Source organism: Tupaia chinensis, unplaced genomic scaffold (assembly GCF_000334495.1).
Source record: "Tupaia chinensis unplaced genomic scaffold, TupChi_1.0 Scaffold000380_1, whole genome shotgun sequence".
NCBI lineage: Eukaryota > Metazoa > Chordata > Mammalia > Scandentia > Tupaiidae > Tupaia > Tupaia belangeri.
Genome location: NW_006159882.1, coordinates 270,540 through 297,217, shown reverse-complemented (window position 1 = coordinate 297,217; position 26,678 = coordinate 270,540). Strand labels below are relative to the sequence as shown.

Below are 26,678 nucleotides of genomic sequence, written 5' to 3'. Positions count from 1 at the left end.
CAGATTGCTATTAAAAAAAAAAAAAAAAAAAAGCCTAATAGGGCAAACCTATTTGATAACCAAGTTAAGATCAGGATTTTGCTTAGTTCAAACAGAAGCAATTGTATGTTCTTACTCTTCTTGGAACAATATTTGTTAAAGATGTATTTGTTAAGTGAGTCTGAATGTAGTTAATTCAAAAGAATTAAGTTTTGTCTTGCCATTTCTTTTTCTTTTAGAGTTTCAAGTCCTAAATAAAGTTTCCCAATAAACATTGAGTCTGGGTTGTTGGAAGAGCTGTGATTTCCTTCCTTCTTTTCTATTTAATTAATTAATTAATTAATTAATTAATTTTTTGAGAGTTTTTTGCTATAGGGTGTGTGCACTCACCAGAAAGACAGACAGAAAGCGAGAAATCACCCCCTGGGGGGATGGTCATGCCCCAATCCCTTCTCCTCCATTCTCTTGGGATCTTGGGCACACACGCACATGCGCCCAGCGTGAGTTTAAGCCACTGGGTCCAGGACTCGAATCGTGATCGACTACATGGAAGTCCTGCAACATAGTCATTACACCAACTGCTGGTCTCTGTGATTGTAATAACTGGGGAATCTTTATGATTTAGATATCAAATAAAAGACTATCTCCGAAAAAATGGAGAAGGGGATAAATTGAGCAGAGGGCAATCTTTGTTAACAGTAACTTCATTCTTACAAATGTTTTGTAGTTTGCAAATGCCATTACATATGGTCCTATATGATCATTTTAGTGACTTCAGAGGATGGGCAGAAAAGTGTTAGCCCTACTTTTGTCTGAAGAAACAGACTCTGTTGAGGAAAAGGATGTATGTGCCTAGAAGCTGTTAGCAGGTGGAGGACTAGGTCTTGATCTCAGGCATTCTGAATCCACGGCCAGTGCCCTCCCTAGACAGCTACAAGTTAGCCTGCTTTTCATGTAAATGTCCTTGTAACATTCTTTTTAGACAATCAGGGTGTTGGACTCTGATCAGACTTATCCGATAACAATTCGATAAGGTGTGGAATCTTTCTGTGATTAGAGAGGGAGACATCTGATAAGATACAGGCCTCACTATGAAACTGATAAAGGTTCTCAAAAGGCTGCTTCCTGTTAAGAATTCCCCAGTTGGCCCTTAGCACATGGTTCCATGTATTTATTATGTAGCTCACACTTGGAGTCACCCCTGGGGCCAGTTGAGCCATTCCAGCATTTTGTAAAAAGTTGTGTGCATGTACTCACACACAAATGAGGCAAGGGGGACTGAAAGATGGTTCCATGTGAGGAAAGGATTCACTTGCTTTTGCTAGTCCTTTTAAGGAAGACGTTAGTTCATCAGACTTGTTATATGATTAGTTTACTGAGTTTTTAGTTTATTTGAAATTTGGAATTTTGTGGTTATAATTTATAAAAATTGGTAGAGGTAAGAGGCACCTGAGGAATTTTCAGATTGCATTCTGTGTCTCAAATGATGAGGAAACTGAGGCACAGTGGATGAGCCTTGCCCAGGTTTTCAGTTGTAGGCAAAAAAAAAAAAAAAAAAAAAAAAATCTGATTGACTTAAGAAAAGGAGTATCTTGAGAGGATACTGAACAGCAGGCAGAAATGTTGGAAAGGCCGAAGACCTCGCTTGAACAACAAGGCCCTTAAAATGATTTTCAGCAACCACAGCCATGGGGAAAACTCTGCCCAGAACCAGTGCCCCACACTGTCGCTGATTGCTGCATGTCACATCTTGCTCCCTCGCAGCTGCCGACATCCTAGTCACTGCTGCCGTGGCCTCCACCTCCGGACTGGACGTTCTTTGGGTCACTAGCTCTCGATTGAAGTCTGTATCGAGGACATTTGATTGGTGGAGACTGTATCCCTGTGGGTCTTTCTTCCTCTCCTGTGAAAGGGTACACTTTCTCTCCAAAAGGCTTATAAGATGGGAAAGGGGGGCTAGATGCTGAGAAACAGAACCAAACTGAAACAGAACACCAGACAGTCATCTGCTACGGAAACACACAGTTAGTGGCTGTTTAAGGGATTAGGATTTAGGGCTTCTGACCTTTCCCAGCGCATGAAAATTTACGGCCAGTGTTGATTTCCTTTGTAAAAACTGGCAGAGGCTTTCTCGTTTTGAAGAAAAAACGAAACCTTCTGGTTGAAAATTTGGTAATTCTAATAGTTTGGAATGATATATTATCCTGTCAACATTATTTTCCTCTGGATTGGAAACTGTGCTTCTGTCTTCCTATCCTTTGTAACATTCAAAAATGAAAAATAAAACAAAACCAAAAAACCTAAAAACCCCTCATATATCAGTGGTGAAAAGTGGGTAGAGAAAGAAAGAGGCAAAAAGAGCAAACAATATTCATGATGTGCAGGGAATAAAGATTAGTTGTTACGCATTTCAAGGGGAGTTTGCCAAAATGACAAGCAATGAAACCATTTAGAACGAATAGATTCTTCAGAGCTCTTATGTTTTTGTTCCTTGTGTTTCAAGTATTTTAGACAATAAGCATATCTTATAAGTATAGGAAAAAAATGGTCTTGAACATAGTCTTGGTTTTCTGGTCTTTTTTTTCCTTTCTTTAAATTCTCAGAGTATATGTGCACATGTAAGAGAGAGAGAGAGGGAGGGAGGGAGGGAGAGAGGGAGAGAGAGAGAGAGAGAGAGCAAGAGAGAGAGAGAGAGCCTCCCCTTAGATTTGCCACAATTCATTTTCTCTTTCTTTAATCCCATCAAGATCCTGGACACTCATGTACATGCACCTGACATGTTTTTCAAGCTCCCGGGACCAGGATTTGAACTGTGGCCAGCAATATGGGATCCAGTTCCCTATACACAGGGCTTAACCAATTGTGCTATGAGGCCAGACTCCCTCCAATTTCTGTTTCCTTTTTTTTTTTTTTTTTGGAGAAGTTTTTCGCTATAGGGCGCCTGCACTCGCCAGACAGAAACAGAGAGACAGAAAGCGAGAAATCACCCCCCAGGTGGGATGGTCACGCCGCAATCCCTTCTCCTCCATTCTCCTCTCGGGATCTTGGGCACGCACGCACATGCACCCGGTGTGAGTTTTTAAGCCACTGGGTCCGGGACGCGAACCACCGTCGACTGCGTGGGAGTTCAGCGACATAGCCATTATGCTAACTGCTGGCCCTTCTGTTTCCTTTTTTAAAAAATTGTTCATAGTAAAACTTAATCTTTATTGAGAACTATTATGTCCTAGCGTGAGTTACCTATCTCACTTATTCCTCATGATAACTGTGTCACTCCCATTGTTATTCTCCTCGCATAAATGAGCAAATACAACCTTAGGTGAAGCAACTAGCATGAAGTTTCATAGTCAGTAGAAATTAGACTTGAATTTAAGCACACACTTCTGTGAAAAAAGCTTGAGAAATCATCCTGTAACTTTAGAGAAAAAAGGAAGATATGTCTGGACCACTATGTTTGGTGACATTTTAGCAAAAGTACAGATGAAAGAGGAAACGTGCCAGGAAAGAATTTTAGGAGCATGTGACTTTCCCATGTGAACTTGCTCTTGTATCTCAGAATACTGGGACAGCTTGTCCGATCTTTGCTACCCACAGTGATAGCTCAGTCCCCACATGTGGTAGGTGTTCAGTGAATATTTGCAAAATAAGTGCATCGAAGGTATGCTTAGAAAAGGTTTTTTTTTGGGGACCAGCAGTTGGCATAATGGCTATGTTACTGGAATCCCATGTAGTCAATCACAGTTTGAGTCCCAGCCTCGGTGGCTTAAACTCAAGTCCGGCACGTGTGCGTGCGTGCCCAAGATCCCGAGAGGAGAATGGAGGAGAAGGGATTGTGGTGTGGCCATCCCCCCTGGGGGGTGATTTCTCACTTTTGCCTCTCTGTCTCTGTCTTTCTGGCACCTGCACATGCCCTGCAAAAACCTCTCCAAATAAATAAAAGTATTTTTTGTTATGAATTTTTTGTATTAAGATGCAGTGCTGTCTAGACTCTAGCTTTCAGGAAAGAAAGACTTTTATCCTCAAAGCTAGACAATTGAAGAAGGCTTATCAGTAAATTTTATGCATTTTACAAAAAAGCATGGGAGTTTACCCAGGGTTCGTAGATCACATAATTGGTAGGTAAAAACAGTCTCTGTAGTTTGTCTCTTCCTAACTTTCCAACTTCATTTCAATTAATTTTTTTACATTGCCCCTTTTTGTCCCTTTTCTTCTTTAAAAGTATACAAAATATTTTAGGCTTATGCTAGAGAGAGTATTGATTGCCTGGAGTAGGCGCAGGGAGTCTTCATTGTAAACTAATGTATAGAATACTTTTGTACAGAAATAGCTAATGAACACCCAAAGCATTCTGTTGTTTGCAGTTTAAATGTAGTTTCGTTTTTGTTCAACTCTAGCTGGATTCTTAAGTGTTTGAAAAGTAGAAAATGTACTCCTCATTAGATTCATTTAAAACTTTTCAAGAAAGGAAAGTCCTTGGGGTACAGAAACTTTATGTACTTGAATATGTCACGTTAAGGTACCTCACAATGTTTCGTTTACATGAGGCCAAAGACCACAGATCCTCCCTGATTGCTAATTATTCAGATTGTAAATAGCTTATAGAGAACTTAGAGTGAGACAAAAGAAACACGAAGGAACAAAAGGCCCACAATAATGAAAAGGATATTGTGAGGAGAAAGGCTGGGTTGAATTATGATGCAGGTCACATCCTGTGCCTGCATTTAATTGTACCTTTGTATTTAATAATAAAAATGATTACATGTTCCATGCTAACAGGTGTCCCTTCTTGAGAACTGTAGTATAGATGGGTGACAGCAAATTATTCCAATTCATAAACTTGGAATATTATGCTTTTATTTTGAGTTTCATGTCTGTACTAGAAGACATTTCCAGCAGAGATGTACATCAATCCAGAACTATTTTAAAACTTATTTCCTGATAAATGTATGTAAAACTAGGCAAATACTTTAAAGTATAAATGAAAGGGAAAAAACTCATCATTTTGCAGGTTAACATATTGGGGTTATGCTAACATCACAGTCCCATTTCTGGAACTTTATGCTTCATGTAAGCTTTGTATGTAATTATAAATTAACAGTGATGTAAGTTTATAGGTGGTCTTGATCTTAGAACTTACTTGCCTTCTCATTGCTTCTCTATTCTTGCTTATCTTGACCACTGCCCCTAATTTCTAAAATATGGCCTCTGCTCCAGGAATTTCTTCTCCCTCTTTTATTTTTTCCCTTTGTTGCCATTATTGCACTTCATAATTGTCTAATCAACTTATTTTACTTAGTTTTATCTGACCTTTCATTAGGTTCCATTGAGCAGAGACTAAGGTAGAGTGTTATTCTCCCTGATCAATGGTTCTCTAATGCCTGACACTGCACCTGGCTCACAATAAATACTCAAGGGACCAGCAGTTAGCGTAATGGCTATGTCGCTGGACTCCCATGTAGTCGACTGCGCTTTGCGTCCTGGACCCAGTGGCTTAAACTCACGCTGGGCGTGTGTGCATGCATGCCCAAGATCCCGAGAGGAGAATGGAGGAGAAGGGATTGCAGTGTGGCCATCCCCCCTGAGGGGTGATTTCTTGCTTTCTGTCTCTCTGTCTCTGTCTTTCTGGCCAGCGCACGTACCCTAAAGCAAAAACCCCTCCAAAAAATAAATAAAATAAAATAAAATAAATGCTCAATAAATACTTAAGTAATTAATAACTATACTACTTATTGCCCTAGTCATACATCTAACTCCTGCTTGCCTGAACTTGACTATTGGCCTTTTCCCTTTGCTCCTTTCCCCTGCCCCCCCCAAAAAAAAAAATTTATGGTAGGAGACATTGTGTTTCCTTTGTTAGGTAGCTAGGTAACAAAGTAGTTAGCTTCAAGATAATAGTGTCCTTGACTCTGTAGTTAACATGACTATAGTAGGAATGATGGTTGAGAGATTAGGAACTTTTTCTAGAATCTTTCTTTTTTAAATACATCTTTTTAAAAGAATTATTGTTTTTTAAAAAAAAAATTGAGAGATTTTTGCTATAGGGCATGTGCATTCACCCGAAAGACAGAGAGAGAGAGAGACGGAGAGACAGAAAGCAAGAAATCACCCCCCAGGGGAGATGGCCATGCCGCAATCTCTTCTCCTCCATTCTCTTCTCGGGATCTTGGGCATGCATGCACACACGCCCAGCGTGAGTTTAAGCCACTGGGTCCAGGACTCAAACGGTGGTCGACTACATGGGAGTCCAGCAACGTAGCCATTATGCCAACTGCTGGCCCCTAAAAGAATTAGGGACCTAAAAAAATTATTTTATCTTATTTATTTGTACTACTTTTTAATTTGACCAGAGAGAGAGAGAGAAATTGCAAAAGCAAGTTGTCAGGTCTAGTACTCAACCACAGTTGACCATGTGGGTGTCCAGTGCTCCAACCACCATGCCACCTGCACCCCCCCCCGCTAGAATCTTTAAGCCTCAAATATATATTTATATGTATATGTATATGTGTGTGTGTGTGTGTGTGTGTGTGTGTGTGCGTGCATGTGTGTGTGTATTATTTGAGTACTCTCTGACCTGCAATTGTGTTATGTAGTCATGTACATTCATTCATTTATATTTGACTCTCAGGTAACATATGCTATGGTAGGGGCTAAATAAACAAAATTGAGTAAGATGTACTCTGTTTTTCAGGGACTATATTATTAGAATTAAGATTTCCTAGTCCCAGAGATATATGCCTATTTGGATGTCCATTATAATACCAGTACCTAGTATAATTCTAGCATATTAAAAGCACTTGATACATGAGTTGAGAATTGAGTGCAAGTATTTAGAATATAGTTTTTGCTGTAATAGATTTATCTACAAAGTACCATGGAAACAGAAGAGGGAAGTCTATTGTGTCTAAAAGGAACCAGAGAAGAAAGGATTAAAAATTGAGTAGTTTACAGGTGAGTAAGATGTGCCATTGTAGGGACAACATGAACAAAATGTCAGGGGCATGAAAGAACAAACTTTGTGTTTGATGTGAGAAACGTGTTCATCCAATGCCAAAGAATGCACATGGAGACATGGGGTGAGACTTTAATGGTGGTCTTTCCAGATCGGGCATCTGATGGACAAGCATGCCCAAAATAGTTACAACAAACAATTTATTCCCTAGTACTTTAGTTCCTCTCCCAGTTCCTCATTGGCTGAGTATTGTGTAGTAGTACCCAGGTGTGGCCCGAGTTTCATTATTTCCTTATAAGGCATTTATTGTCCCCTTTCCTTTCTGATGGAAGGGTGCAGTCTCAGGAAAAGCACACAAAAAAGGCTTGCTAAATATCCCGAGGAGGAAGAAGAACCAGGAAGTTAAAGGAGCCAAGGGCTGGTGACCAGCCACCATCTTGAGAAGTCATTTCTCAAGGAAAACCTCTAGTAGCATTTCATTTGTTCAGGAGCTTTCTGGGAATATGGACTTGCTAGGTTTGTCACATCTACAGGCTAATCAATTTTTGTTAAGCTGTTCTTGAAAATGAATGACTTAGGCTCTTTTCTTACAACTGGGCACTAGAGTCAATCTCAAAATTTAACATAAGTGGGAAGGAAGGGTAAGCACTAACACTATTAGAATCATTGTCAGTTCCCTTACTCAGGTACACAGTAAATAGCTCTTGTGGCAACAAAGTGATCACCTTTTACTTACAGCATTTCTATAGGAAAATGAATGGAATTCTAACTAACTATCTTAGAGTACAGTTTTGAAGATAGAACCTGCATTTAAGTTGGGATTGACTTTGTAACACTGCTACATTGCCTGTTATACTAGGTATTGCTTCAGTACTGCATAACAAACAACCACAGAACATCAGTAGCATAGAAATAGAATTTATTGCCCATGTATTGGAGTGACCATTTAGATATCTCTTTTCCCCTTGTCTGGGATTGGCTAGACAAATCTCTGGTCTTTACTGAACTTCCACTCTCTTTTGGAGGGGTTAACTGTCAGCTGGTACCAGACGGCCTTGGCTGGCATGACCGGGCTCTGCACTGGTTGCCTCTCATCCTCTTCTTGGTACCAGCAGGATAACCTGAGCACGTCCTTTTCATGGCATTGGCAGAGCACAAGAGCACAACAGAAACATGCAAGTGCTCTTCTGAGCCTCCTCTTTGATCATGTCCACTAATGTTCCATTGACCAAAATAGTTTCACATCGCTGAGTGCAGAATCAGAGTGAGAGAGGACTCTGAAGACTTACAACAAAGCGCATGGCTACAAGGAGAGGTGAAAAATTGGGGCAATTATCGCAATTTACTACATTGGCCATAAAAGCTAATCAAATAAATATTTAGTTATAATTCTAGATCTAATGGAAGAGAATGATTTTGAGTGTTTTTTTCTGATTTCTTTCATGAAGCATGCGTTTTTGTTAATGCCCAGTCTCTCTTTGCCTCTCTCTTTCTCTTTTATAATAGAGAGCATATGTATGCAAGAGAGCAAGAGAAGCACCTTCAACAGAGTCTTATCATGCTGTGATCCTCTTTCCCTAGCTTTCTAAGACTTCAGGATTCTGGGTGCTCAAGTGTGCACCTGGCATGTTTTCAGGCCAACTTGGAATCCAAACCCATGGTTGACCCTGTGGCTTCCAGCTTTTCAGGGTGCTGTGTTACCACTGTACCATAGCAGCTGGGACCCCAGTCCCTTATATTCAGTCACTGGAAAGTCATGATGCATTTTTGCATAGAAGAAAACAGAAAAATATATCACGACTTTCCTGACAACCCAATGGATGGGCTAGGGCAAAGAAGAAAAAAACCAGAAATGGATAAAAATATGTGAGTAAAAATCTTGAAAGGGATTTAAAGTGATTAAAGATTAGCCATTATATGCATTCTATAATTTCAGAGGTACCCTCCTTCTCTCCTTTTATAAAAAGATGTTGAAGCCCAGAGGAGTACAGTACATTGCCCGCATTCCCCTGGTCTAGTTAGTGATACCCCAGAAGTTGCAATCAAATCCTTTTGAGCCCATAACCATTTGACCATATCCTATAAGATGCATTCTTCTTATACTGCCCCATGTGCTTCCATGACCCCTACCATTTCTCATATAAATTATCACTTTTATAAATGATTTACTTTTAGAAATTGCAGTTGTCACAGTTAACAATGAAGATTATGTTTTCATGTCAAGTTTTCCTTTTCAAGTGTACTCATCATATGTATTCTGAAAATATAGATTAAAAAGCCAGACTCAGTTTCTCCTGTACTTTCACTCGGCAGTCAACACAAATCACTTCTGTGATCCCAAAAAGTACAGAGAATTGTCCCCTACCAGCAAGCAATTAATCAACTCTGCAGCAGATACCAGTTGGGTGTATACTTTAGTGTAGTTTAATTCTGACACTGTCTACCTGGAGGAAGTGCCAGATCCCAAAATTGGGGACTCAGTCCTACAAGACTACTCCCACTTCAGACACCAGTCACAAGTCCAGGCCTTCAGAACTTCTGACCAGTTACAAATTAGGGTTCTCACAATCCCTTCTCTCCCTGGCTCACAGAACTCAGGAAGACATTTATATTTGCCAGTTTATTAGAATGGATATTTCCAAAGGTAAAAATGGAGGAAATTCATAGGACAAGACATGTGAGAAGGGACATGGAGGTTCCATGTCCTCTCTGGAAACCACTCCTCCCAAGAACCTCTTACGTCTTCTATCTGGAAGCTCTAGAACCCTGTCCTTTTGTTTTATGAAGTCTTCATTGTGTAGGCATAAAATGCTACTAGATTGGGTAAAGAAACCCAGCAAAGCCTGTCTGTTCAGATTCTGTGCAGCGTTCCTTCCTCTCTGTGTGGGGCAGGAACCCTCTAAAATGCAGTTTTTGAAAGTTGCCAAAGATTCATGTTTCTGTGGCCCACTTGGGGCTAGTTCTGTGGCTTGCCTTGGGGAGAAAATGAGCATGTGGAAAGAAGGGAGGAGCAGGTCAGACTGTCTTTCACCTTTGTCTCTGTTTCTGAACTGTATCAAGAACCTAGAACAAAAGGCCAGATGCTTCCGAGACAGGAACTATAGATGAAAACAAAAAACAAACAATAACAACATTAATTATATATATATATATAATGTGTGTGTGTGTGTGTGTGTGTGTGTGTCATAGAGGCACACACACTTAAAACAGAATTTAGTAGTGTCCTCACATACACATGCATATGTACACACCTATTTTGCTCTGCTTCGACCTGTACTCTTCCCAATAAAAAGAGAAGTTTTTCATATAGTAGTTATATGAAATCAGCTCAAGTTTGGTCTGTTTGACGGTGAAGTGGAAGCTGCCAGAGAGATCACTGTGATACCTTCAGTACAGGACAATGAAGCATGTTGTGTGGTGTTGGCAATGGGATTAAAGCTTTAGGGATTTATTTTTCTATTTCACCTTCCGCCCTCAGCCTCCCCAGAAGTAGTCAAAGTGATTAGTCAAGATCCAGGTCAGGACACAGGGAGATGGAAGGAAATATTCTCAGCATTTCAGCACTGTCCGTTTTTAATTGATGATGAAGTAACAGGTAGATGTTATTTTAATTAAGAACTGTGTTTTCTTACCATTGGACTTTCTATCTTGGTAGGTAACTGTAATATAAGTGAATAAATATGGGTCTGTGCACAGTGAAGGGCCATTTAAAAGTATGCTGCCTTTTAGAAGAGAGGTTGAAGGCGTACTTTCAGAGCTTCATAGAATTTTAGACTTGAAGAAATGGAAAAATGCTGGGTAATTTATTACCTGTTTTTTTTTTTAAATATATTTACTCATTCTTTATACCCTTTACACATTCAGTGATTATTTTTCCCTTTTTTTTCAGCTATTTTACATGTTAACTTAGTTGCCAGACTTTGATTCAGAGGAGAACAATATTGCTAGTCTTAAAAATATTTATATCTGAGACCTATCTTTTAGATGGATACATACTAAAATATATGTGGTCATGCATTTTTCACTGAAAACTATCTCTCACTATCACGTGTGGAAGGCTGTTGAGTAGGGCAAAATCTTCTCTTCCACCACCAGCCTTCATTCTTTTTGGTGGGTAGATTTTATATTTTGTTTTTCTAAACAAGGGAAAACAGTTATAGTTTCACCTCTTATGTGCTTCCTCTCCTACGAATTGTAAGCTCAGTATGCGCACATATGTAAGATTTCAAGTGCAAAAGAGAACAGAGTAGGGAACAGATTTTCACAGTCCCCGTCTGGATCCTTGTGTAGGTGCCAATGTAAAGCTATTCACTGATCAGTGAAACACAGTACAATGTTGCCTGGCTCAGAGGAAACAGATTTGAAAATCTAAACTTAATAAGCAGATCAATTGGGTAGGGATTTGAGATGATTGTATCACATTCCAATGACATGCAGTGTTGTCAAAAACTTTTTTCCTCCAGAAATAAAATTACAAGAGGCATAGAGATACCTTTCAAAATGTCAGGAAAGAGAGTTGGGGAAATTTAGTAAAAAGTAATGAAAATGTATTTATTTTAAAACATATACTGTGAGCATCTGGGTATCTCAGGGTAATGGGTGAACAAGAAAGTAAATGATTTAGGCTGAATGTCTGGAAAGAAGAAGGTTGCTTAATGGAAGTGTGAACTACTGGTTTTTGGAGGGGAGGGGGGTCAAGTACTTGTTCCTCGATTTTTAGAAGCTAATAATAATGTGTTTGCATTTCTCTGAAGAGCAAAGGTCAGTGTATAGGATAATTCCTAAGGGAATCATTCATAACTATACCTCCTTTCTTCTCACTTATTCAGCTTAAACATAAAGGTTAGTTTGGGATTAACTTCAGATTTTATACATTTCTGGGATTTCCTGCCACCTTCTTTAAATTTTTCATCATCAACTTACTAATGTCTGAAATTTCTTTAACAAGAGACAAAATATTCTATTCTACAGTCAGCGAGAAGACTTTCAATACCTGTTAGTTTAACACACTGAATGGACTATGACTAAATTCAACATTTATTGAACACCTATTTTGGTATTTGGTACTAATGAGAGCAAAAAAAAAAAAAAAAGATGATGAACAAGTAAGATTTCTTCTGTCTTCCCCTGAGACATGGACCCATACAATAATGGGACATAGGACCAGCAGTTAGCGTAATGGCTATGTTGCTGTACTCCCATGTAGTCGACCGCGGTTCGCATCCCAGACCCGGTAGCTTAAAACTCACGCCGGGCGTGTGTGTGTGCGTGCCCAAGATCCTGAGAGGAGAATGGGGTAGAAGTGATTGAGGCGTGGCCACCCCCCCTGGGGGGTGATTTTTTGCTTTCTATCTCTCTGTCTCTGTCTGGTGAGCGCACGCACCCTATAGCAAAAACTTCTCCAAAAAATAAATAAACAAATAACTAAAAATAATGGGACACAAGTTCCTTGATGATAAGAGATCACCCTGTATCTTTCTCACCAGTGCATTCCCTGAATTTAACATTGTGCCTGACTTATAACAAGGACGTAGTATTTTTGTAAATAGACGGATACATAAATGAGCATAGTGTCATGAAGACTATAAAAATGGTATGAGGCAGTCAGTGACATTGTAGTTAAGGAGGTTAGATCCCACATGGCTGACTGTGGAATTCGAATCCCAGACCTAGTAGCCTGAAAACCCTGTCGGTGCGCACACGCGTGTGCGTGTGTGTGTGTGTGTCCCCAAAAATCCTGAAGGGAGAGAGAAATGAAGAAATGGAGGAGAAGGGATTATGGTGTGACCATGCCCAATGGAGTGTGCTTTTTACTTTCTATCCCTGATGAGTACACATACCCTTAAAAAAAGAAGATGCAAATGAAATTTATTTTCTCTTGTGTTTTTTGAATGAACTGAATAGTTTTTGCTTAAGAAAAAAGAAAAGAGAAAATGTATGTACAAGACATACTATTAATTCATTGGGAGGATGAACAGTTTTGCTTTAGAGGGGTGTAGAGAAGGGGAGACTTCATGGGAAGATATTTGAACCAGATTATGAAAGATGAACAGAAGCCTTCCAGAGCCTTCAGAATGGCACTCAGCTAGAATATGTGATAGCAAAGGCAAGAAGTTGCGAAATGACATAGATTTTCAGGGAACTAATTTGGCAGTCCTTGATGGGAGGATAATGAAAATGGAAGAGCTCTGGAAGAAGCAGGTCATATCATAAAGGGCCTTTGTAATAAGTGGTATACTGGATTCAAGTCAAAGCATGAGCTACTGGGTGCTGAGGCTGGATGGGGAAGAACAAGGACCAAAGGAACTTGTTTCTACCTCACTATTTTACCTGGGGTTGATCTTGTTTTCCTTCAGTGTGTTGGGATTTAGAAGCTAATTAGTGAGACATTTCTTAATATGGAAGTGATAGAGCTTGATGAACTGTATCAATACTGTTCCAATGAGATTTTATATTTTAAAAATGCATTAAAAGAACTTTTTTATTTAAAAAGTCAGCATAGAGTCATAATTATATAGTAAGTATACCACCTTAGAAAGGCATCTGTCATTTAACAAGTGGAATTTCTGCTTAGTTCCTTTGTACAATGATTTAATTTATGACCTAATATAGTTGTACCTTAGTATCCATGGGGGATTGGCTCCAGGACCCCTCAGAATACCAAAATCCTTATATAAAATGGTATAATATTTATATATAAAATATGCACATACTCCGTTTATTTTTAAAAGCTTTTTGTTACAGGGCATATGCTCTCTCTGGAGAGAGACAGAGAGCAAGATATATATATATATATACTTAGTATATATATATATACACATATACTTAGAGAGAGAGAGAGAGAGTGCGAGAGAGAGAGAAAGAAAGTGAAAAATCACAGTCTCCAGAGAGGGTGACCACTGCTCCATTCTCCTTGCAGGATTTTGGGCATATATACACACACAATCCCAGCCTGTTTTTTAAGCTTGAGTCTAGTGCTCGATCTTGCAGCTGGCCATGTGGGATCCAGCCACAGTAACCTCCATGCCACCTGCTGGCCCAATACTCTGTTTACTTTAAATCATCTCTAGATTACTTGTAATACCCCATGCAATATAAATGTTATGTAAATAGTTATCATACTATGTTGTTTAGGGAATGATGACAAGAGTGTACAAATTTAGTACAGACAAACAAATATGCGTTTTTTAAAAAATATTTTTGATCCTTGATTGGAGATCAAATATCCACTAATGAGGACCTCACAGATGCGAGTGGCTGACTAGTCCCTACACACATCATTTTCCAGAGACTTGTCCTCTCAGTAAATCTGGGCATACCTGAATGGTGAGAGTTTCTGTACCACGTATGCCTATAGTGAAAGCAAACATGTCTTGGTTTTTTTATGCAACAAAATACTTCCCTCTGTTGTATGAGGTGTTTCATTGTTGTCTATATAAATCTTTTAGAAGGATTGGATGGAATAGGTGCTCTTTAATCTCCTTTAAAGAGATTATAAAGGGGTTTTTATTTAGCTTCTTTGGACTATTTGTATGCAGTTAACTTTGTAGAGCATATCCCAATTTTAAATAAGAAGCCATATATTCATTTACTTTTTTTTTGGAGAGTTTTTTTCTATAGGGCGTGTGCACTCACCAGAAAGACAGAGACAGAGAGATAGAAAGCGAGAAACCCCCCACCCCCCCCACCACCAGGGGGGATGGCCACACCGCATCCCTTCTCCTCCATTCTCCTCCTGGGATCTTGGTCACTCACACACACATGACTGGCGTGAGTTTAAGCCACAAGGTCAGGACTTGAACCGCGGTCGGCTACATGGGAATTCAGTGACATAGCCATTACTCTAACTGCTGGTCCTAGAAGCCATACATTTATAAAAGTTGGGTTTCTTAAACTTAACTTTAGGTATATACCTAATGATGGACCAGCAGGTGGTATGGAAGTTAAGGTGCTAGATCCCACTGCTAATTGGTGCAGTTTGAGTCCCAGACCTGGCAGCTTGGAAATCATGTCAGGTGTGTGTGTGCATGCATGCCCAATATCCTGAGAGGAGAATGAAGGAAAAGGGATTATGGTGTGGCCATAACCTCTGGGAGATGATGTCTCATTTTCCCTCTTTCTCTTCTCTCTCTGGAGAGTGCATGCCCCGTATAATAACAAAATGAAAGAAAATATATACACACTCACTGACTATTTTAAGCTACTTTTAGGGTCATGTTTAATTTAAACTATAAAATCATTCATTACTCTTTTTTCCCCACTTCCAGTTCAACTACTGCTGTTGTCATTGTTTCTTTCTTGTCCTATCTTCATTCTGTAAATTTCTGGATAAAATAAGTCCTTATTTTGCATGTTGAGGTTTAATGTATGTTCTCCACTTGATAGAGCATTTTGTTTGGGGGGACAGGTTCTTGGTTGATTGTATTAGTTCAGTGGATTTAGAATAAGATGTTTGTGGGGAGGGGAGGCAGACTCTTCAGTCATTGATTCTCTCTTTATAACTTTGCCCTTTTAGTGGGAACAGATTACTTGTGTAGTGCTTCTAGCCCTGCACAGACAGAATCACAAGGAAGAAACTTTACATAAACCATTTATACTAAATGTTTGGTATGCGGGCGACATAAATCAACAACAATATTCATTACAAATTCATCCCTTTATCAGTATTATCTTGATAGAACTGAACCCAATGTGTGGGAATTTGAACCCTGCTTCAATACATCTAGCCCTGGGTAATTAATTATTCGGGGCACAGAGAACCTGGCCCCTGCATGTAGAGTAATTCTTCCTGGTCAGCGTTAACTCCACTGGCAATAATAAATAGAAAAAGTCTCCAGTGATGCCAGTATTTTAAAGTGATTAATCATCTTTCCCCCTTCCTCCTCCCCTTTAGTTTTCTTTAACTAGGATTTTTCAGCAATAAATCTTTAACAATACAGGTAGGAATTGTTCTGTAATTAAATTTTGCCCTGCTTAATTTCTTACCTTTTATGTGCAATTTAAAAAAAAAAAAGTTTCATTTTAAGGGGTCCCAATCAAAATTTAAACCAAGCAAAATGCTTTTATGAAATATTGAGAGAGTCTCTATGGAAGAGTAAGCTCTTGATTTTGAATATTAGATAGAGCACATACTCATGAAAATTGTTCATCAACACCAGTTGGGGTGTCAAATATTCTGAAGTTCTGAGTCGCTTCACTTTGATGCTTACGGTATGTCTGTATTAGAAAACGTCTGACATATGCCTGCGTTCCAGCACTCAAGAGAATAATGATTTGTTTCTTAACTGTCAGATAATTGATGTCAGCTCTGTAGGAAAGGGATATTTTTCACCATTTTTGCGATACAGAAAATGCACTTGCTGAAGTGGCAGGTAAATGCCTGACTGAGAATGACCATGTATTTTCACATTGTGCCCTATAGAGCTGCCCAGCCATCATGTATATTCTGGGTGACAGGGACAGATGTGACATATCTGTTGTGACACACTTCCGTACCACAAGTTCGTGGCTCGAGGTGACTCCTGTCCCTCCCCTGATGCTTTTTCCTGCTGCAGGACAACACAACGATGCACGGATGAACCTTGCCATCGCTCTCACTGCTGCCAGGTATGGGGCTGCCACAGCCAATTACATGGAGGTAGTGAGCTTGCTGAAGAAGACAGACCCCCAGACGGGGAAAGAGCGTGTGAGCGGCGCCCGGTGCAAGGATGTCCTCACAGGTATGCACGTCTCTGGGAGGGAGGTATTTCTTAGCATCTTGCCTCGCTCATATTATGACTGAATGATAATTTTTCTGTCACTTTTCTTTCATTTAAGCCAAGTTTCAAAGTCATCTTAATTATATTCCTTATTGTCAACAATGACTGGTTTAACATGAAAATTTTCCCTTGTGGGATTTGGCAATTTTTGCCTTTGTGTTAAATAATGATAATGATAATAATACATGCCCACTAAATTCCCACAGCTATAAATGCATTTCATTTTCTTTACAAAAACATGCTATTAATAAAATGAAATAAATGTGCCAAGTTTCAAAGGATCATTTAAGTGACACGGGCAGTGTATTTATACATGGTTAGAGTCAATCATGTTGAGCTTTGGTTAGATTTTCATTCTTGCTCTGGTTCTATGACCACGTAGGCAGTTCCAAATTTACTATATGTATTTTTTGAACAAGTCAGCACTGTGAAATATGTTGTGTCACAGCAATGCTGTTTACATATTTTTTAATTTTTTTTTTTAGAGAGGTTTTTGCTATAGGGCGTGTGCGCTCACCAGACAGACAGAAAGCAAGAAATCACTCCCCAGAGGGGATGGTCACGCCGCAATCCCTTCTCCTCCATTCTCTTCTCAGGATCTTGGGCACGCACACACATGTGCCTGGCGTGAGTTTTAAGCCACCGGGTCCGGGACGCGAACCACGATCGACTACGTGGGAATCCAGCTACATAGCCATTACGCTAACTGCTGGTTCCCAACTGCTGTTTACATATTTGAATTTTAAGGAGAAAGCGGCTTATTGAATCATTCCACCTTCATGTTTGGTGCCATGATGCTGGGCGCTTCATAAAATAGACTGAGAGCCTCCGTGGAAGAGTGGCATGCTTTCTCTTCCTTCAATTTGGACTCATTTTTGGTAAATTTACTCAGATGCGAGCCTTTTGTTTGGCTCTGCAATAACTCTGGCTGCTCAAGTCACTTAGTGCTGTATGCAATATACTTCGCCATAGGTTAAGTTAATAGATGAATTAATAATCCACAGCATCAGTGAGCAGAGAAACAAATGGGATGTGTGATGAATGCTGCTTTCTTTCATAGGGCAGGAGTTTGATGTGAGAGCCAAATGTGTTATCAATGCTACGGGACCTTTCACAGACTCTGTGCGCAAAATGGATGACAAGAATGCTGAGGCTATCTGCCAGCCGAGCGCGGGAGTCCATATCGTGATGCCTGGTTACTACAGGTAACCGTGTTCTGACTGCGTGGTTGTCCCTGTGAGGGAACCAGCACAAGAGATAGTCTCTGTTGATTTACTTTTTCTAGTGATAGATGTCTAACTTGCTGTTCAAAATGAGGAGAAAAAAGTGAAGAACTCTTCAAAACACAAAATACAAACAGACTTGGGAATTTCCTTGCTACTGTGGCAATACTGTCTCTAAGGGTTAATGATTTGAGATCTGTTTTCTACTCTGTTTAGTGTAGTTCTCTTCAGAGACTAAATCATTAGTAATTTTGAATTATGCTTCTTCTTTTTTTTAGAGAAGTTTTTGCTATAGGGCATGTGCACTTGCCAGACAGAAACAGAGAGACAAAAAGTGAGAAATCACCCCCCAAGGGGGGTGGCCACACTGCAATCCCTTCTCCTCTATTCTCCTTTTGGGATCTTGGACATGCACGCACACGCGCCTGGCGTAAGTTTAAGTCACTGGGTCCGGGACTCGAACCACGGTTGACTACATGGGAGTTCAGCGACATAGCCATTACACTAACTGCTGGTACCAAATTATGCTTCTAATGAAACCATTTAAAAATGAATTTACCAAAAATTTTTATAATATCGATGTGGTTTTAGCTATAAAATAATGATTACCTTGAACGTATACTTCAAGACATCTGCGGAAATCATACATATAGCTAGGCCAAGAGTAAGGAAGGTGGATATTGTTTTTATTTTCATATGTGGCAAACTTAGTATGCAAACTAGTAATTCTTATTTATTATTTAAAGTTTATTTCTTCACTTCTTTCATGATGAAGAAAAAGAGAAATGGAACCCTCAGTAGGGTCTTGATGCCATTGTCCACCCCTAGCTCCGCCCCAGATCATGGACATGTGCATGTCTGGTGTACACAAGGAGCTTTCTCGACGTGAATCTTCCCATGTGGAATTGCCTCACAGAGCATTTCATTTTGCTGCTCCAGTGCTTTTCCCACAACCAGTAATTCTGTATGAAGTCATGATTTATGCCGAGAGGTGTTCATTATGACATTAGCTGTAGTTGAGAAAATAAACCACTTCATTTCCTTACCTTAGGAGAAGAGATAAGTAAATTGTGGCAGAGCCTCACAGGGAGTATTATATAGGCATTAATAATTATAATCATAAACAACTTTAATGTCCTGGGAAACATTACTCACACAATGTCAGTTTGGCGGTAGGACTTGAGGCCGGCTGCAGTGGTGCAGTGGTCGTCCAGTACTCTACAGTGCTGAAGCCACATGTGAATGCCCTAGGTGTGCATCCCAAGGCTTTCCTGTCCACACTAAATGTGCATGTGTGTCTGGGATCCTGTATGGCTGAGGCCAAGGGTGGACTGTGAAAATTGTTTGCACCAGAATGAACTCATAGTTTAATTCTGTTTTTAAACAAACTTCTTGAAGTCTCATATGTGCAGTAGGATTTAAACACTGTATGTAGAAAAAGACTGGAAGGAAATATGTTAAATGTTGATAGTGATTATCTCTAAATAATGTGATTAGAGGTGAGTTATTTCCTTCTCTATTTTAATGCTTTATCATAAAGGACATATATGGCTTTTCATATACGATAATATAGATGTGGAGACACCATGATATTTTGCTTGATATCTTTATCCTCCTGTAGAATGCTGTACTGCCATGTTATAGATGATGTTGCCTTTTTAATTGCTGGTTCTCCAGTGGCTAATTCTGCCTGCAGAGAGTCTTTGCACCTAATTTGTACCAAATACACTGAGATAGATCCTAAAGAGACTTTCTTGTCCACCAACTTCAAGGTTTATTCTTATTTTTTTTTTTTTTTTTGATTTTTAGGCTCTCACCACAGGGCACATCCTCTTGCTGGAGAGAAACAGAGAGAGACAGTGAGGGGGAAAGCGAGAAATCACCCCGTAGGTGAATGGCCACGCCATAGTCCCTTCTTCATTCTCCTCCTGGGATACACACTCATGCCCCATGTGATTTTCAAGCTGATAGGTCCAGGACTTGAACTGTGGTTGGGCATGTGGGAATCCAGTGCCTTAACCACCGTGCCACCTGCTGGCCCCTCCTTGTCTTTTAAAGTGTGTGAGATAGGTGGACAGTCTTTAGTATATTCACTTTGGACTGGCAATGTAAGGTACCTCTAATCTTGATAATAAAAATACTGAGTTTTAAAAGCTGTTAGCCAGAAGTTTAGTTCAAATGGAAAAGAGAAGTAAATACACACAGACACACACACACACACACACACACACACACAGACACACACGTATATATCCAGTATGTTTTTTATGTATAGAGAAGTTTTCAACAATAGTTTTAGACACAATTGTATATACTTATTTCCTGTTGGATTAAAACTATTAAGGGCCAATTAGTTTGTACTATTTTTCTTTTACTGGGTCCTTGAAAAAGTTATGATGTATATTTCTATTTTTCTATGCAAAAATGCATCATGACTTTTCCAACCAGATAGTTTGTTTTCTAACATCTCTAAAAATACAGTACAGATATAATCACCATAATCCTTGCATTTGTTCGGATTCCACTAGATTTAACATATTCTCCTATGAATTGTGTCCTTTGTTTTCCTCACTGTTTTTTTGATATCAAAGAGGATACATTATTCCCCATTATTGCCCATTCAGTTAATCCTGTTACTTAATAGTGATTGCATATACAACAGCCAGTTTATTTTGGGAACTTTAAATTTCCCATCCGTAAAGGGCTAAAACATTCAGAGTGCATAGACAAGGAGACAATGCAAAGGGTGTGTTAGGGTGACACCTTGGCATAGGATTTCCAGGGTTTATTCCTCACTTTACCTCTTGCTAGGTAACTGGCTGAACCTAGGGAAACTACTTCTTTCAGCTTTTGATGCCTTGTCTTATGATAGTTTGAAGTTGTTTTAACTTGTTTAAAGTTTGACAATAATCATTTTATTATTTTTTACCATTCTGTTGAATACTGTGTCCTTGACTCGTGGCATAGTGCCTGGTACATAATAATGCCCAGTAAATGTTTTCTGAATGAATCCTACTCATTTTTTTTTGTGTGTGTTAACATGCTCAAATTGAGACTTTTTTCTATTACAATTTTAATACTGCATTATATAACATTTATAGGCGTGTTTTAATATAGAGAATTAAAAATATGGAAACAAAATACTATGTTCATTTTACTGCTCAGATAACCCCTGTAGGCAGAATAAATAAATAAAAGCAATATGGGGCTGCCCCTGTTGCCTAGCAGTTAAAGGAGTCAGATTCTACGTGACTGACCTCAGTTCACATCCTAGCCTTGTGGCTTGAAGAACACGCCAGGTGCATGTGCATCCATGGTTAAAATCCTGACAGGTTAGAGAAAGGGAGGAGAAGGGACTGTGGTGTGACCATGCCCTACGGGGAGTGAGGTGCTTTTTCTTCTTGTCTCTTTGTTCAGTCTGGTGGACGTACACACCTTGTGGTAAATGTTTTTTAAATAATTTTTAAATTTAACTTTATTTATTTATATTTTAATTTGACCAGAGAGGGACAGAATTGAGAGCCAGAGGAAAATGAGAAAGCAAGCCATGAGGTCAGGGACTTGAACTACGGTTGGCCATGTTGGAGTCCAGCACCCTTAACCACCATGCCATTTGCTGGCCCCCAACTGGTGGTAATTTTAAAAACTTAAAACAATGTAAACACATGGTGTAGTGGGTAAGGTGGTGCAGGACTCTTACATGGCCGTCTGAGGTTTAAGCCCCTGATCTGGCAGCTTGAAAATCATGTGTGTTTGCCTAGAATCCCTACAGGAAAATGGAGGAGAAGGGATTGCAGCCTGGCTAATCCTCATGCAGTGATTTCTCATTTTCCCTCTCTCTGTCTGTTTCTGGTGAGCACATGCACCCTGTTGGGGGGAAAATCTTTAAAAAAATAAAATAAAATAAAGAATGCAAGTACGTGATCAGAAATTTCAATCACTTTTTTTTTTTTGAGAGAGATTTTCGCTATAGGGCGCGTGTGCTCGCCAGACAGACAAAGAGAGACATAGAGACAGAAAGCGAGAAATCACCCCCCAGCGGGGATGGTCACGCCGCAATCCCTTCTCCTCCATTCTCCTCTCGGGATCTTGGGCACACAAGCACACGCGCCCAGCGTGAGTTTTAAGACACCGGGTCCGGGACGCAAACCGCGGTCGACTACGTGGGAGACCAGTGACATAGCCATTATGCTAACTGCTGGTTCCCAGAAATTTCAATTACTTTTGAAAAATAGAAAGATAGAAGTGAAAAGTGAAATATGAAAGCCCTTCACTCTGGTTCTTCTCTGGTAATTGTTAACCTTTCCTTGCAATTCCTTCCATAAAATTTTTTATTTTACTTGCACAAATGTATATTCTGTTAAAATTTTTGCATAAAAGTGATCATCCTACATATATTGGTCAGGGTATGCTTTGTACACTTACAACAGAATATACATGTGTCTTATGAGGAAAATAGATATTATGTACATAGATATAATAATTTCAAAATAGAATGCCTTGATCCTAAAAATTAGCTTCAGGCCCCCTCTCCATAAATCATGAAGGAGTTAGTTACTGCTGTATTAGTCTCAGTCTAATGTATAGTGTATGATCTCATTCTACTGTGGGAGAAATTGATATCTCTATTTCAGCACTGTGCATTACAACCATTGTCCATCCTGTTGGAAACCGTAAGGGAATGGCCTGCAGCCTAGTTCCCATTCAGGCTCTGTTGCAGTGGAGTGCTTTGGGTTTGGATTATGGCCTGGATTAAAGGTGTATTCTCTCTTTTAGCACTGACATTGTGGCGACTGTAACTCTGGCATCCTGTAGGAATGGTTTTCCCCTTTATATCAAGTCATTCTTTAGGGAGGGGTCAAGAGATTTCAGACTGAAATGACTCTCTGCCCTCATCAGTCAGTCACACTTAGCATTGTTAAGGAGTTTTTTTGTCTCCAGAGATGAACCAGAGCTCTTCTGGACTCTCTGGGACTGCCCTCCAATTGGCTGATGAGAACTTAAGACCAGGCATTTCAGTTACAGCCTGACTAGTTTGGAAATGAGTGACTTCAGTAGCCATGGATTGAGTGAGGGTAGGCTGGTAAAGAGTGTAGACCATGTGTACAGTGTTTCTTGTTGGATTGTTTCAGAAGTAACTTTATGGCATTTATTAGGTTGGTTATAACCTTAACTAATGTTTCACATGTGGAATTATCTTACATCATGGTAGCAGGGTCTTTTAGGGGCTTGACGGTGGGAGGAGTTGTTTTAATTTTAGAAAACACAACAAACAGAAATCCTTTTTAAAAAGCCACTCTTCAGTTTATATTAAGAATAAATCTGGAGTTTCCATTAGAGTTGTGGCTAGATGCTCTTCCAAAATAGCTATAATATATCAAATGACTGAAATTCATGAAAATGATCATCTCTTTCTTCTAGCTTACTGATGCTTTTTGCTACTGACAAGAGGTCAATTTTTTTCCCCATAATGTGTGTACATACTATTAACTTTAACACTGATTGCTAAGTAGTTAACAATAAATTGATTTCAGTTTAACTAAGGGTACTTCAGGAAAGCAATGGTCTGCATGAGAAAAATGTTCATTACATTTAATCCTAGACACACACATAAATTAACAGCAAGCTTTTTTTCTTCTTGACATTAGATGAATCATACATATTTTTAAAAGTCCTATGCCTCACTGCATTATATATACTATTACTATAGTTGATATCCATTCTCAAACTTTACTGTGACCTTGTAGAAGTAATTCTTCATAAGAAAACAAACTTTTCCCTAAGGGAGAACATGAATAAGGTAATTTAAACTGATGAAAGATATTGCCAAGTGGATTCTTAAATTTTTATGCCATTTATTAATAGCTTTGTCTTCCCTCTGTGCTTGTTAATTTGACGTTTGACACATATGTCTTCACTTACACCGTTTTCCCCTACAGGTTCCAGTTATGTGTGTGTTGGTAACCATCACCTTCACCCTTTAAACTGCTTTTATTGCATTCAAAGTTTTTCAAGGATTCAGGAGTTGGACTTTTCTTGCAACATTTCCTATCTAAGATGTTGGATATTAAAATTGTATTCTTCAGTTTTATTATTTAAGGTTTATTTTGTTTTTTAGGCATAGTATATGCTATCTGGTCTCTGGGATGGTTGTATATAAAATATATCAACATGTAATTTGTTCCTGAAAAATTAGAATATAAAATTCTTTTTTTGTTGTTTTAAAATAGTACTGTTTATCCCTTTGAATGTTTGAACTCTGAATTAATTTCTAATTCCAAAGTGATTTGTTTAATCTAATGCCATTTTAAATCAGGATCTCAAAAGGTGCTTATAGAACACATGAATAACTAGGTTATTTGACTATGTTTATGGAATTTTATAACAAATACAAAGAAAAAATTTATAGTTATACCTAGAAACCCAAAATACACAATACTTGTAGTTTTCAGTGTGTTAGAATAAAATTATTTCCTCTAAAACCCCCTACATGAATGTGGGAATCTTACCGAAGGTCTAAATGATTGACACATGTTCATGGTGCTTTTCGGATTTGCTAGGTAGAACTGTGGTCCATTTTCTCTTGTGTCTCCCACGTAGGCTACGGCCAGTGTTTTCTTTTGGTAAAGGATAAATGGACATGGCAGGCATTTCATGAAGTTGATGTTTTCTTGCAGAAAAAACCTAATACTCCTTGAGATTTAAATAAAGAAAATATACTAGAAAGCCGACTGTAGATTTTTTTATATAAAAATTATGTTCAACTTTTTTAAACCATTGTTTGCCACTCATCCTTATACATTTCAATAAGTCTCCGAAAAATATTTTTAAGGGAATGATATACATAAATGCTTTCCCCTTTTAAATGCATTTGTGTAAGAGGAATTTCTTAAAATCTGTTCAAACCAAATAGAATTGTGTTTCTTATTTACAAAATTGCATTAATAGAAACTAATAAAATATTTAAGAACATAACTTTAATACTGACTAGAGATGAGAATTTGGTAACCTTGAAACAGCTACCTAAAGATTTGTAGTGTTCTGTTTGAACCTTATTTTCCAATTCCTCCCATCCCTTTAACAACTTCTCTGAATTTCTTCAAATGTCTAATGCCTTCATTAAAACAACAGGTTTTGGGTTTGTGTGTGTGTGTGTGTGTGTGTGTGATTTGAAAACAAAATTTGACTGACTTTGTTAAATTTATTTATAATTCCGTTTTTTCAAATGTGTTTTGTAATTGGGTTTTAGAATATTCAGTACATGTCAGTGAAGATTTTTGTCTAGTATTTTGGAAGATTTTATATAGTCTATCAGAAAAGGCAGCCTTGAACCTTGATTCAAGAGCATATTCCACTATTTCTTCTGTTTGAAAGATTTTCATTGTTAAGTTGCTTTTGACCTTATCCTAGGACATTGTTATTTAGGTAGTGGTAGAAAACTGAGCCCTTTTCTTCTGGGTGCATTTCTTGAGATTTCTTTAACCATGAAATAAAGTAAGGAATCTCATATTTGGTGAAGTGGCAAAAGTTCTTCAAGGCACAAAGGAGTAGACAACTTTATGATTACATTTGAGTTTCTAGAAAGTTAGGCTTTCACTTTCTCATGTATTTCTGAGACTTTCTGCCGAAAGATGTTCCAAATGTCAAATGTCCCAGGAAAATACCTTTCATCCACTGGGGGGGAAAAAAGGATGAAGAGCTATCCTTAATTTGACCATTATAAAAGAAATTATATAAATTTAGTTCACTGACATTATCTGATGTGAATGGTTCTAGGAGTATAAGATTTGGAGTTCCAGGAGTATAAAACAGGGCAAACAGGTGGTGTGGTGGGTAAGGTGGCTGGATCTCACGTGACCAATTGCACTGTTCGAGTTCCAGATTGGATTGCATGGGTGCTCAAAATCCAGAAAGGAGTAAGAAATGGGGAGGAGAAGAGCTTGTGGTATGACCATCCACCAAGAAATCTGCTTTCTCACTTTTTCTTCCTGTCTCATTCTAGCAAATGCATGTACCCTATCACAGAATTTAAAAAAGAAAAAAAAAAAAAGAAAAGAAAAGAAAGAGAACAAGTGACAGTTGAAGTCTACTTTCTTAATTAACTTTGATTATTGAGGTGGCAGGTGGTGGTTCTGCTGTGGAATATTATTATCATTTTTGCTCTATTCCATTTTAATACCAGACTTACTACTTTAAAAACAAATTTCTAGATTAGGGTAAGGGTGATACAAAATAATAGTTAAGTCCTTCTTATTTGCTTACGTAAGAATTAATGAACAGATAGTTTTTAGAATTCAGATGAATGTCAAACTTCTGTTAAGTTAGAAATAAATAACCCTTCTTTTTACCTTAGCCCAGAAAGCATGGGACTTCTTGACCCAGCAACCAGTGATGGGAGAGTTATTTTCTTCTTACCTTGGCAAAAGATGACAATAGCTGGCACTACTGATACTCCAACTGCTATCACACACCATCCTATTCCTTCAGAAGAAGATATTAACTTCATTTTGAATGAAGTACGTAACTACTTGAGCTGTGATGTTGAAGGTAATGTAATCATTCCTTTCACTTTGTTCCTCCTCTTTTCTACATCCCCAACCATCCCAGCTGTCCCTAGGTAACTGCTATGTCTCCAATCTGAGCCATCTTCCATGTGGCCTATTGGAACTCTTTTTAAAAACAAAACAAAAGAAAACAAAAAAAACCCAACAACTAAAAAACCCCCAAAAGGCAAAAAAAAAAAAAAAAAAAACCAAAAACATTTTTTAC

At 38.7% G+C, this 26,678-nt stretch overlaps 1 protein-coding gene across 4 annotated transcripts in view; it reads left to right on the top strand.

Moving 5' to 3' along the window:
- The window catches only part of GPD2 (glycerol-3-phosphate dehydrogenase 2), a 162,680-nt gene that overhangs the window by 101,386 nt on the left and 34,616 nt on the right, over nt 1-26,678 (top strand). For all 4 annotated transcript variants that reach the window (XM_006153544.3, XM_006153545.3, XM_014589782.2 and 1 more), the window contains exons 7-9: nt 16,483-16,647; nt 17,747-17,891; nt 26,263-26,456. In XM_006153544.3, the coding sequence (XP_006153606.1) occupies nt 16,483-16,647; nt 17,747-17,891; nt 26,263-26,456 (504 nt within the window). The remainder of the gene's footprint in view (nt 1-16,482; nt 16,648-17,746; nt 17,892-26,262; nt 26,457-26,678) is intronic.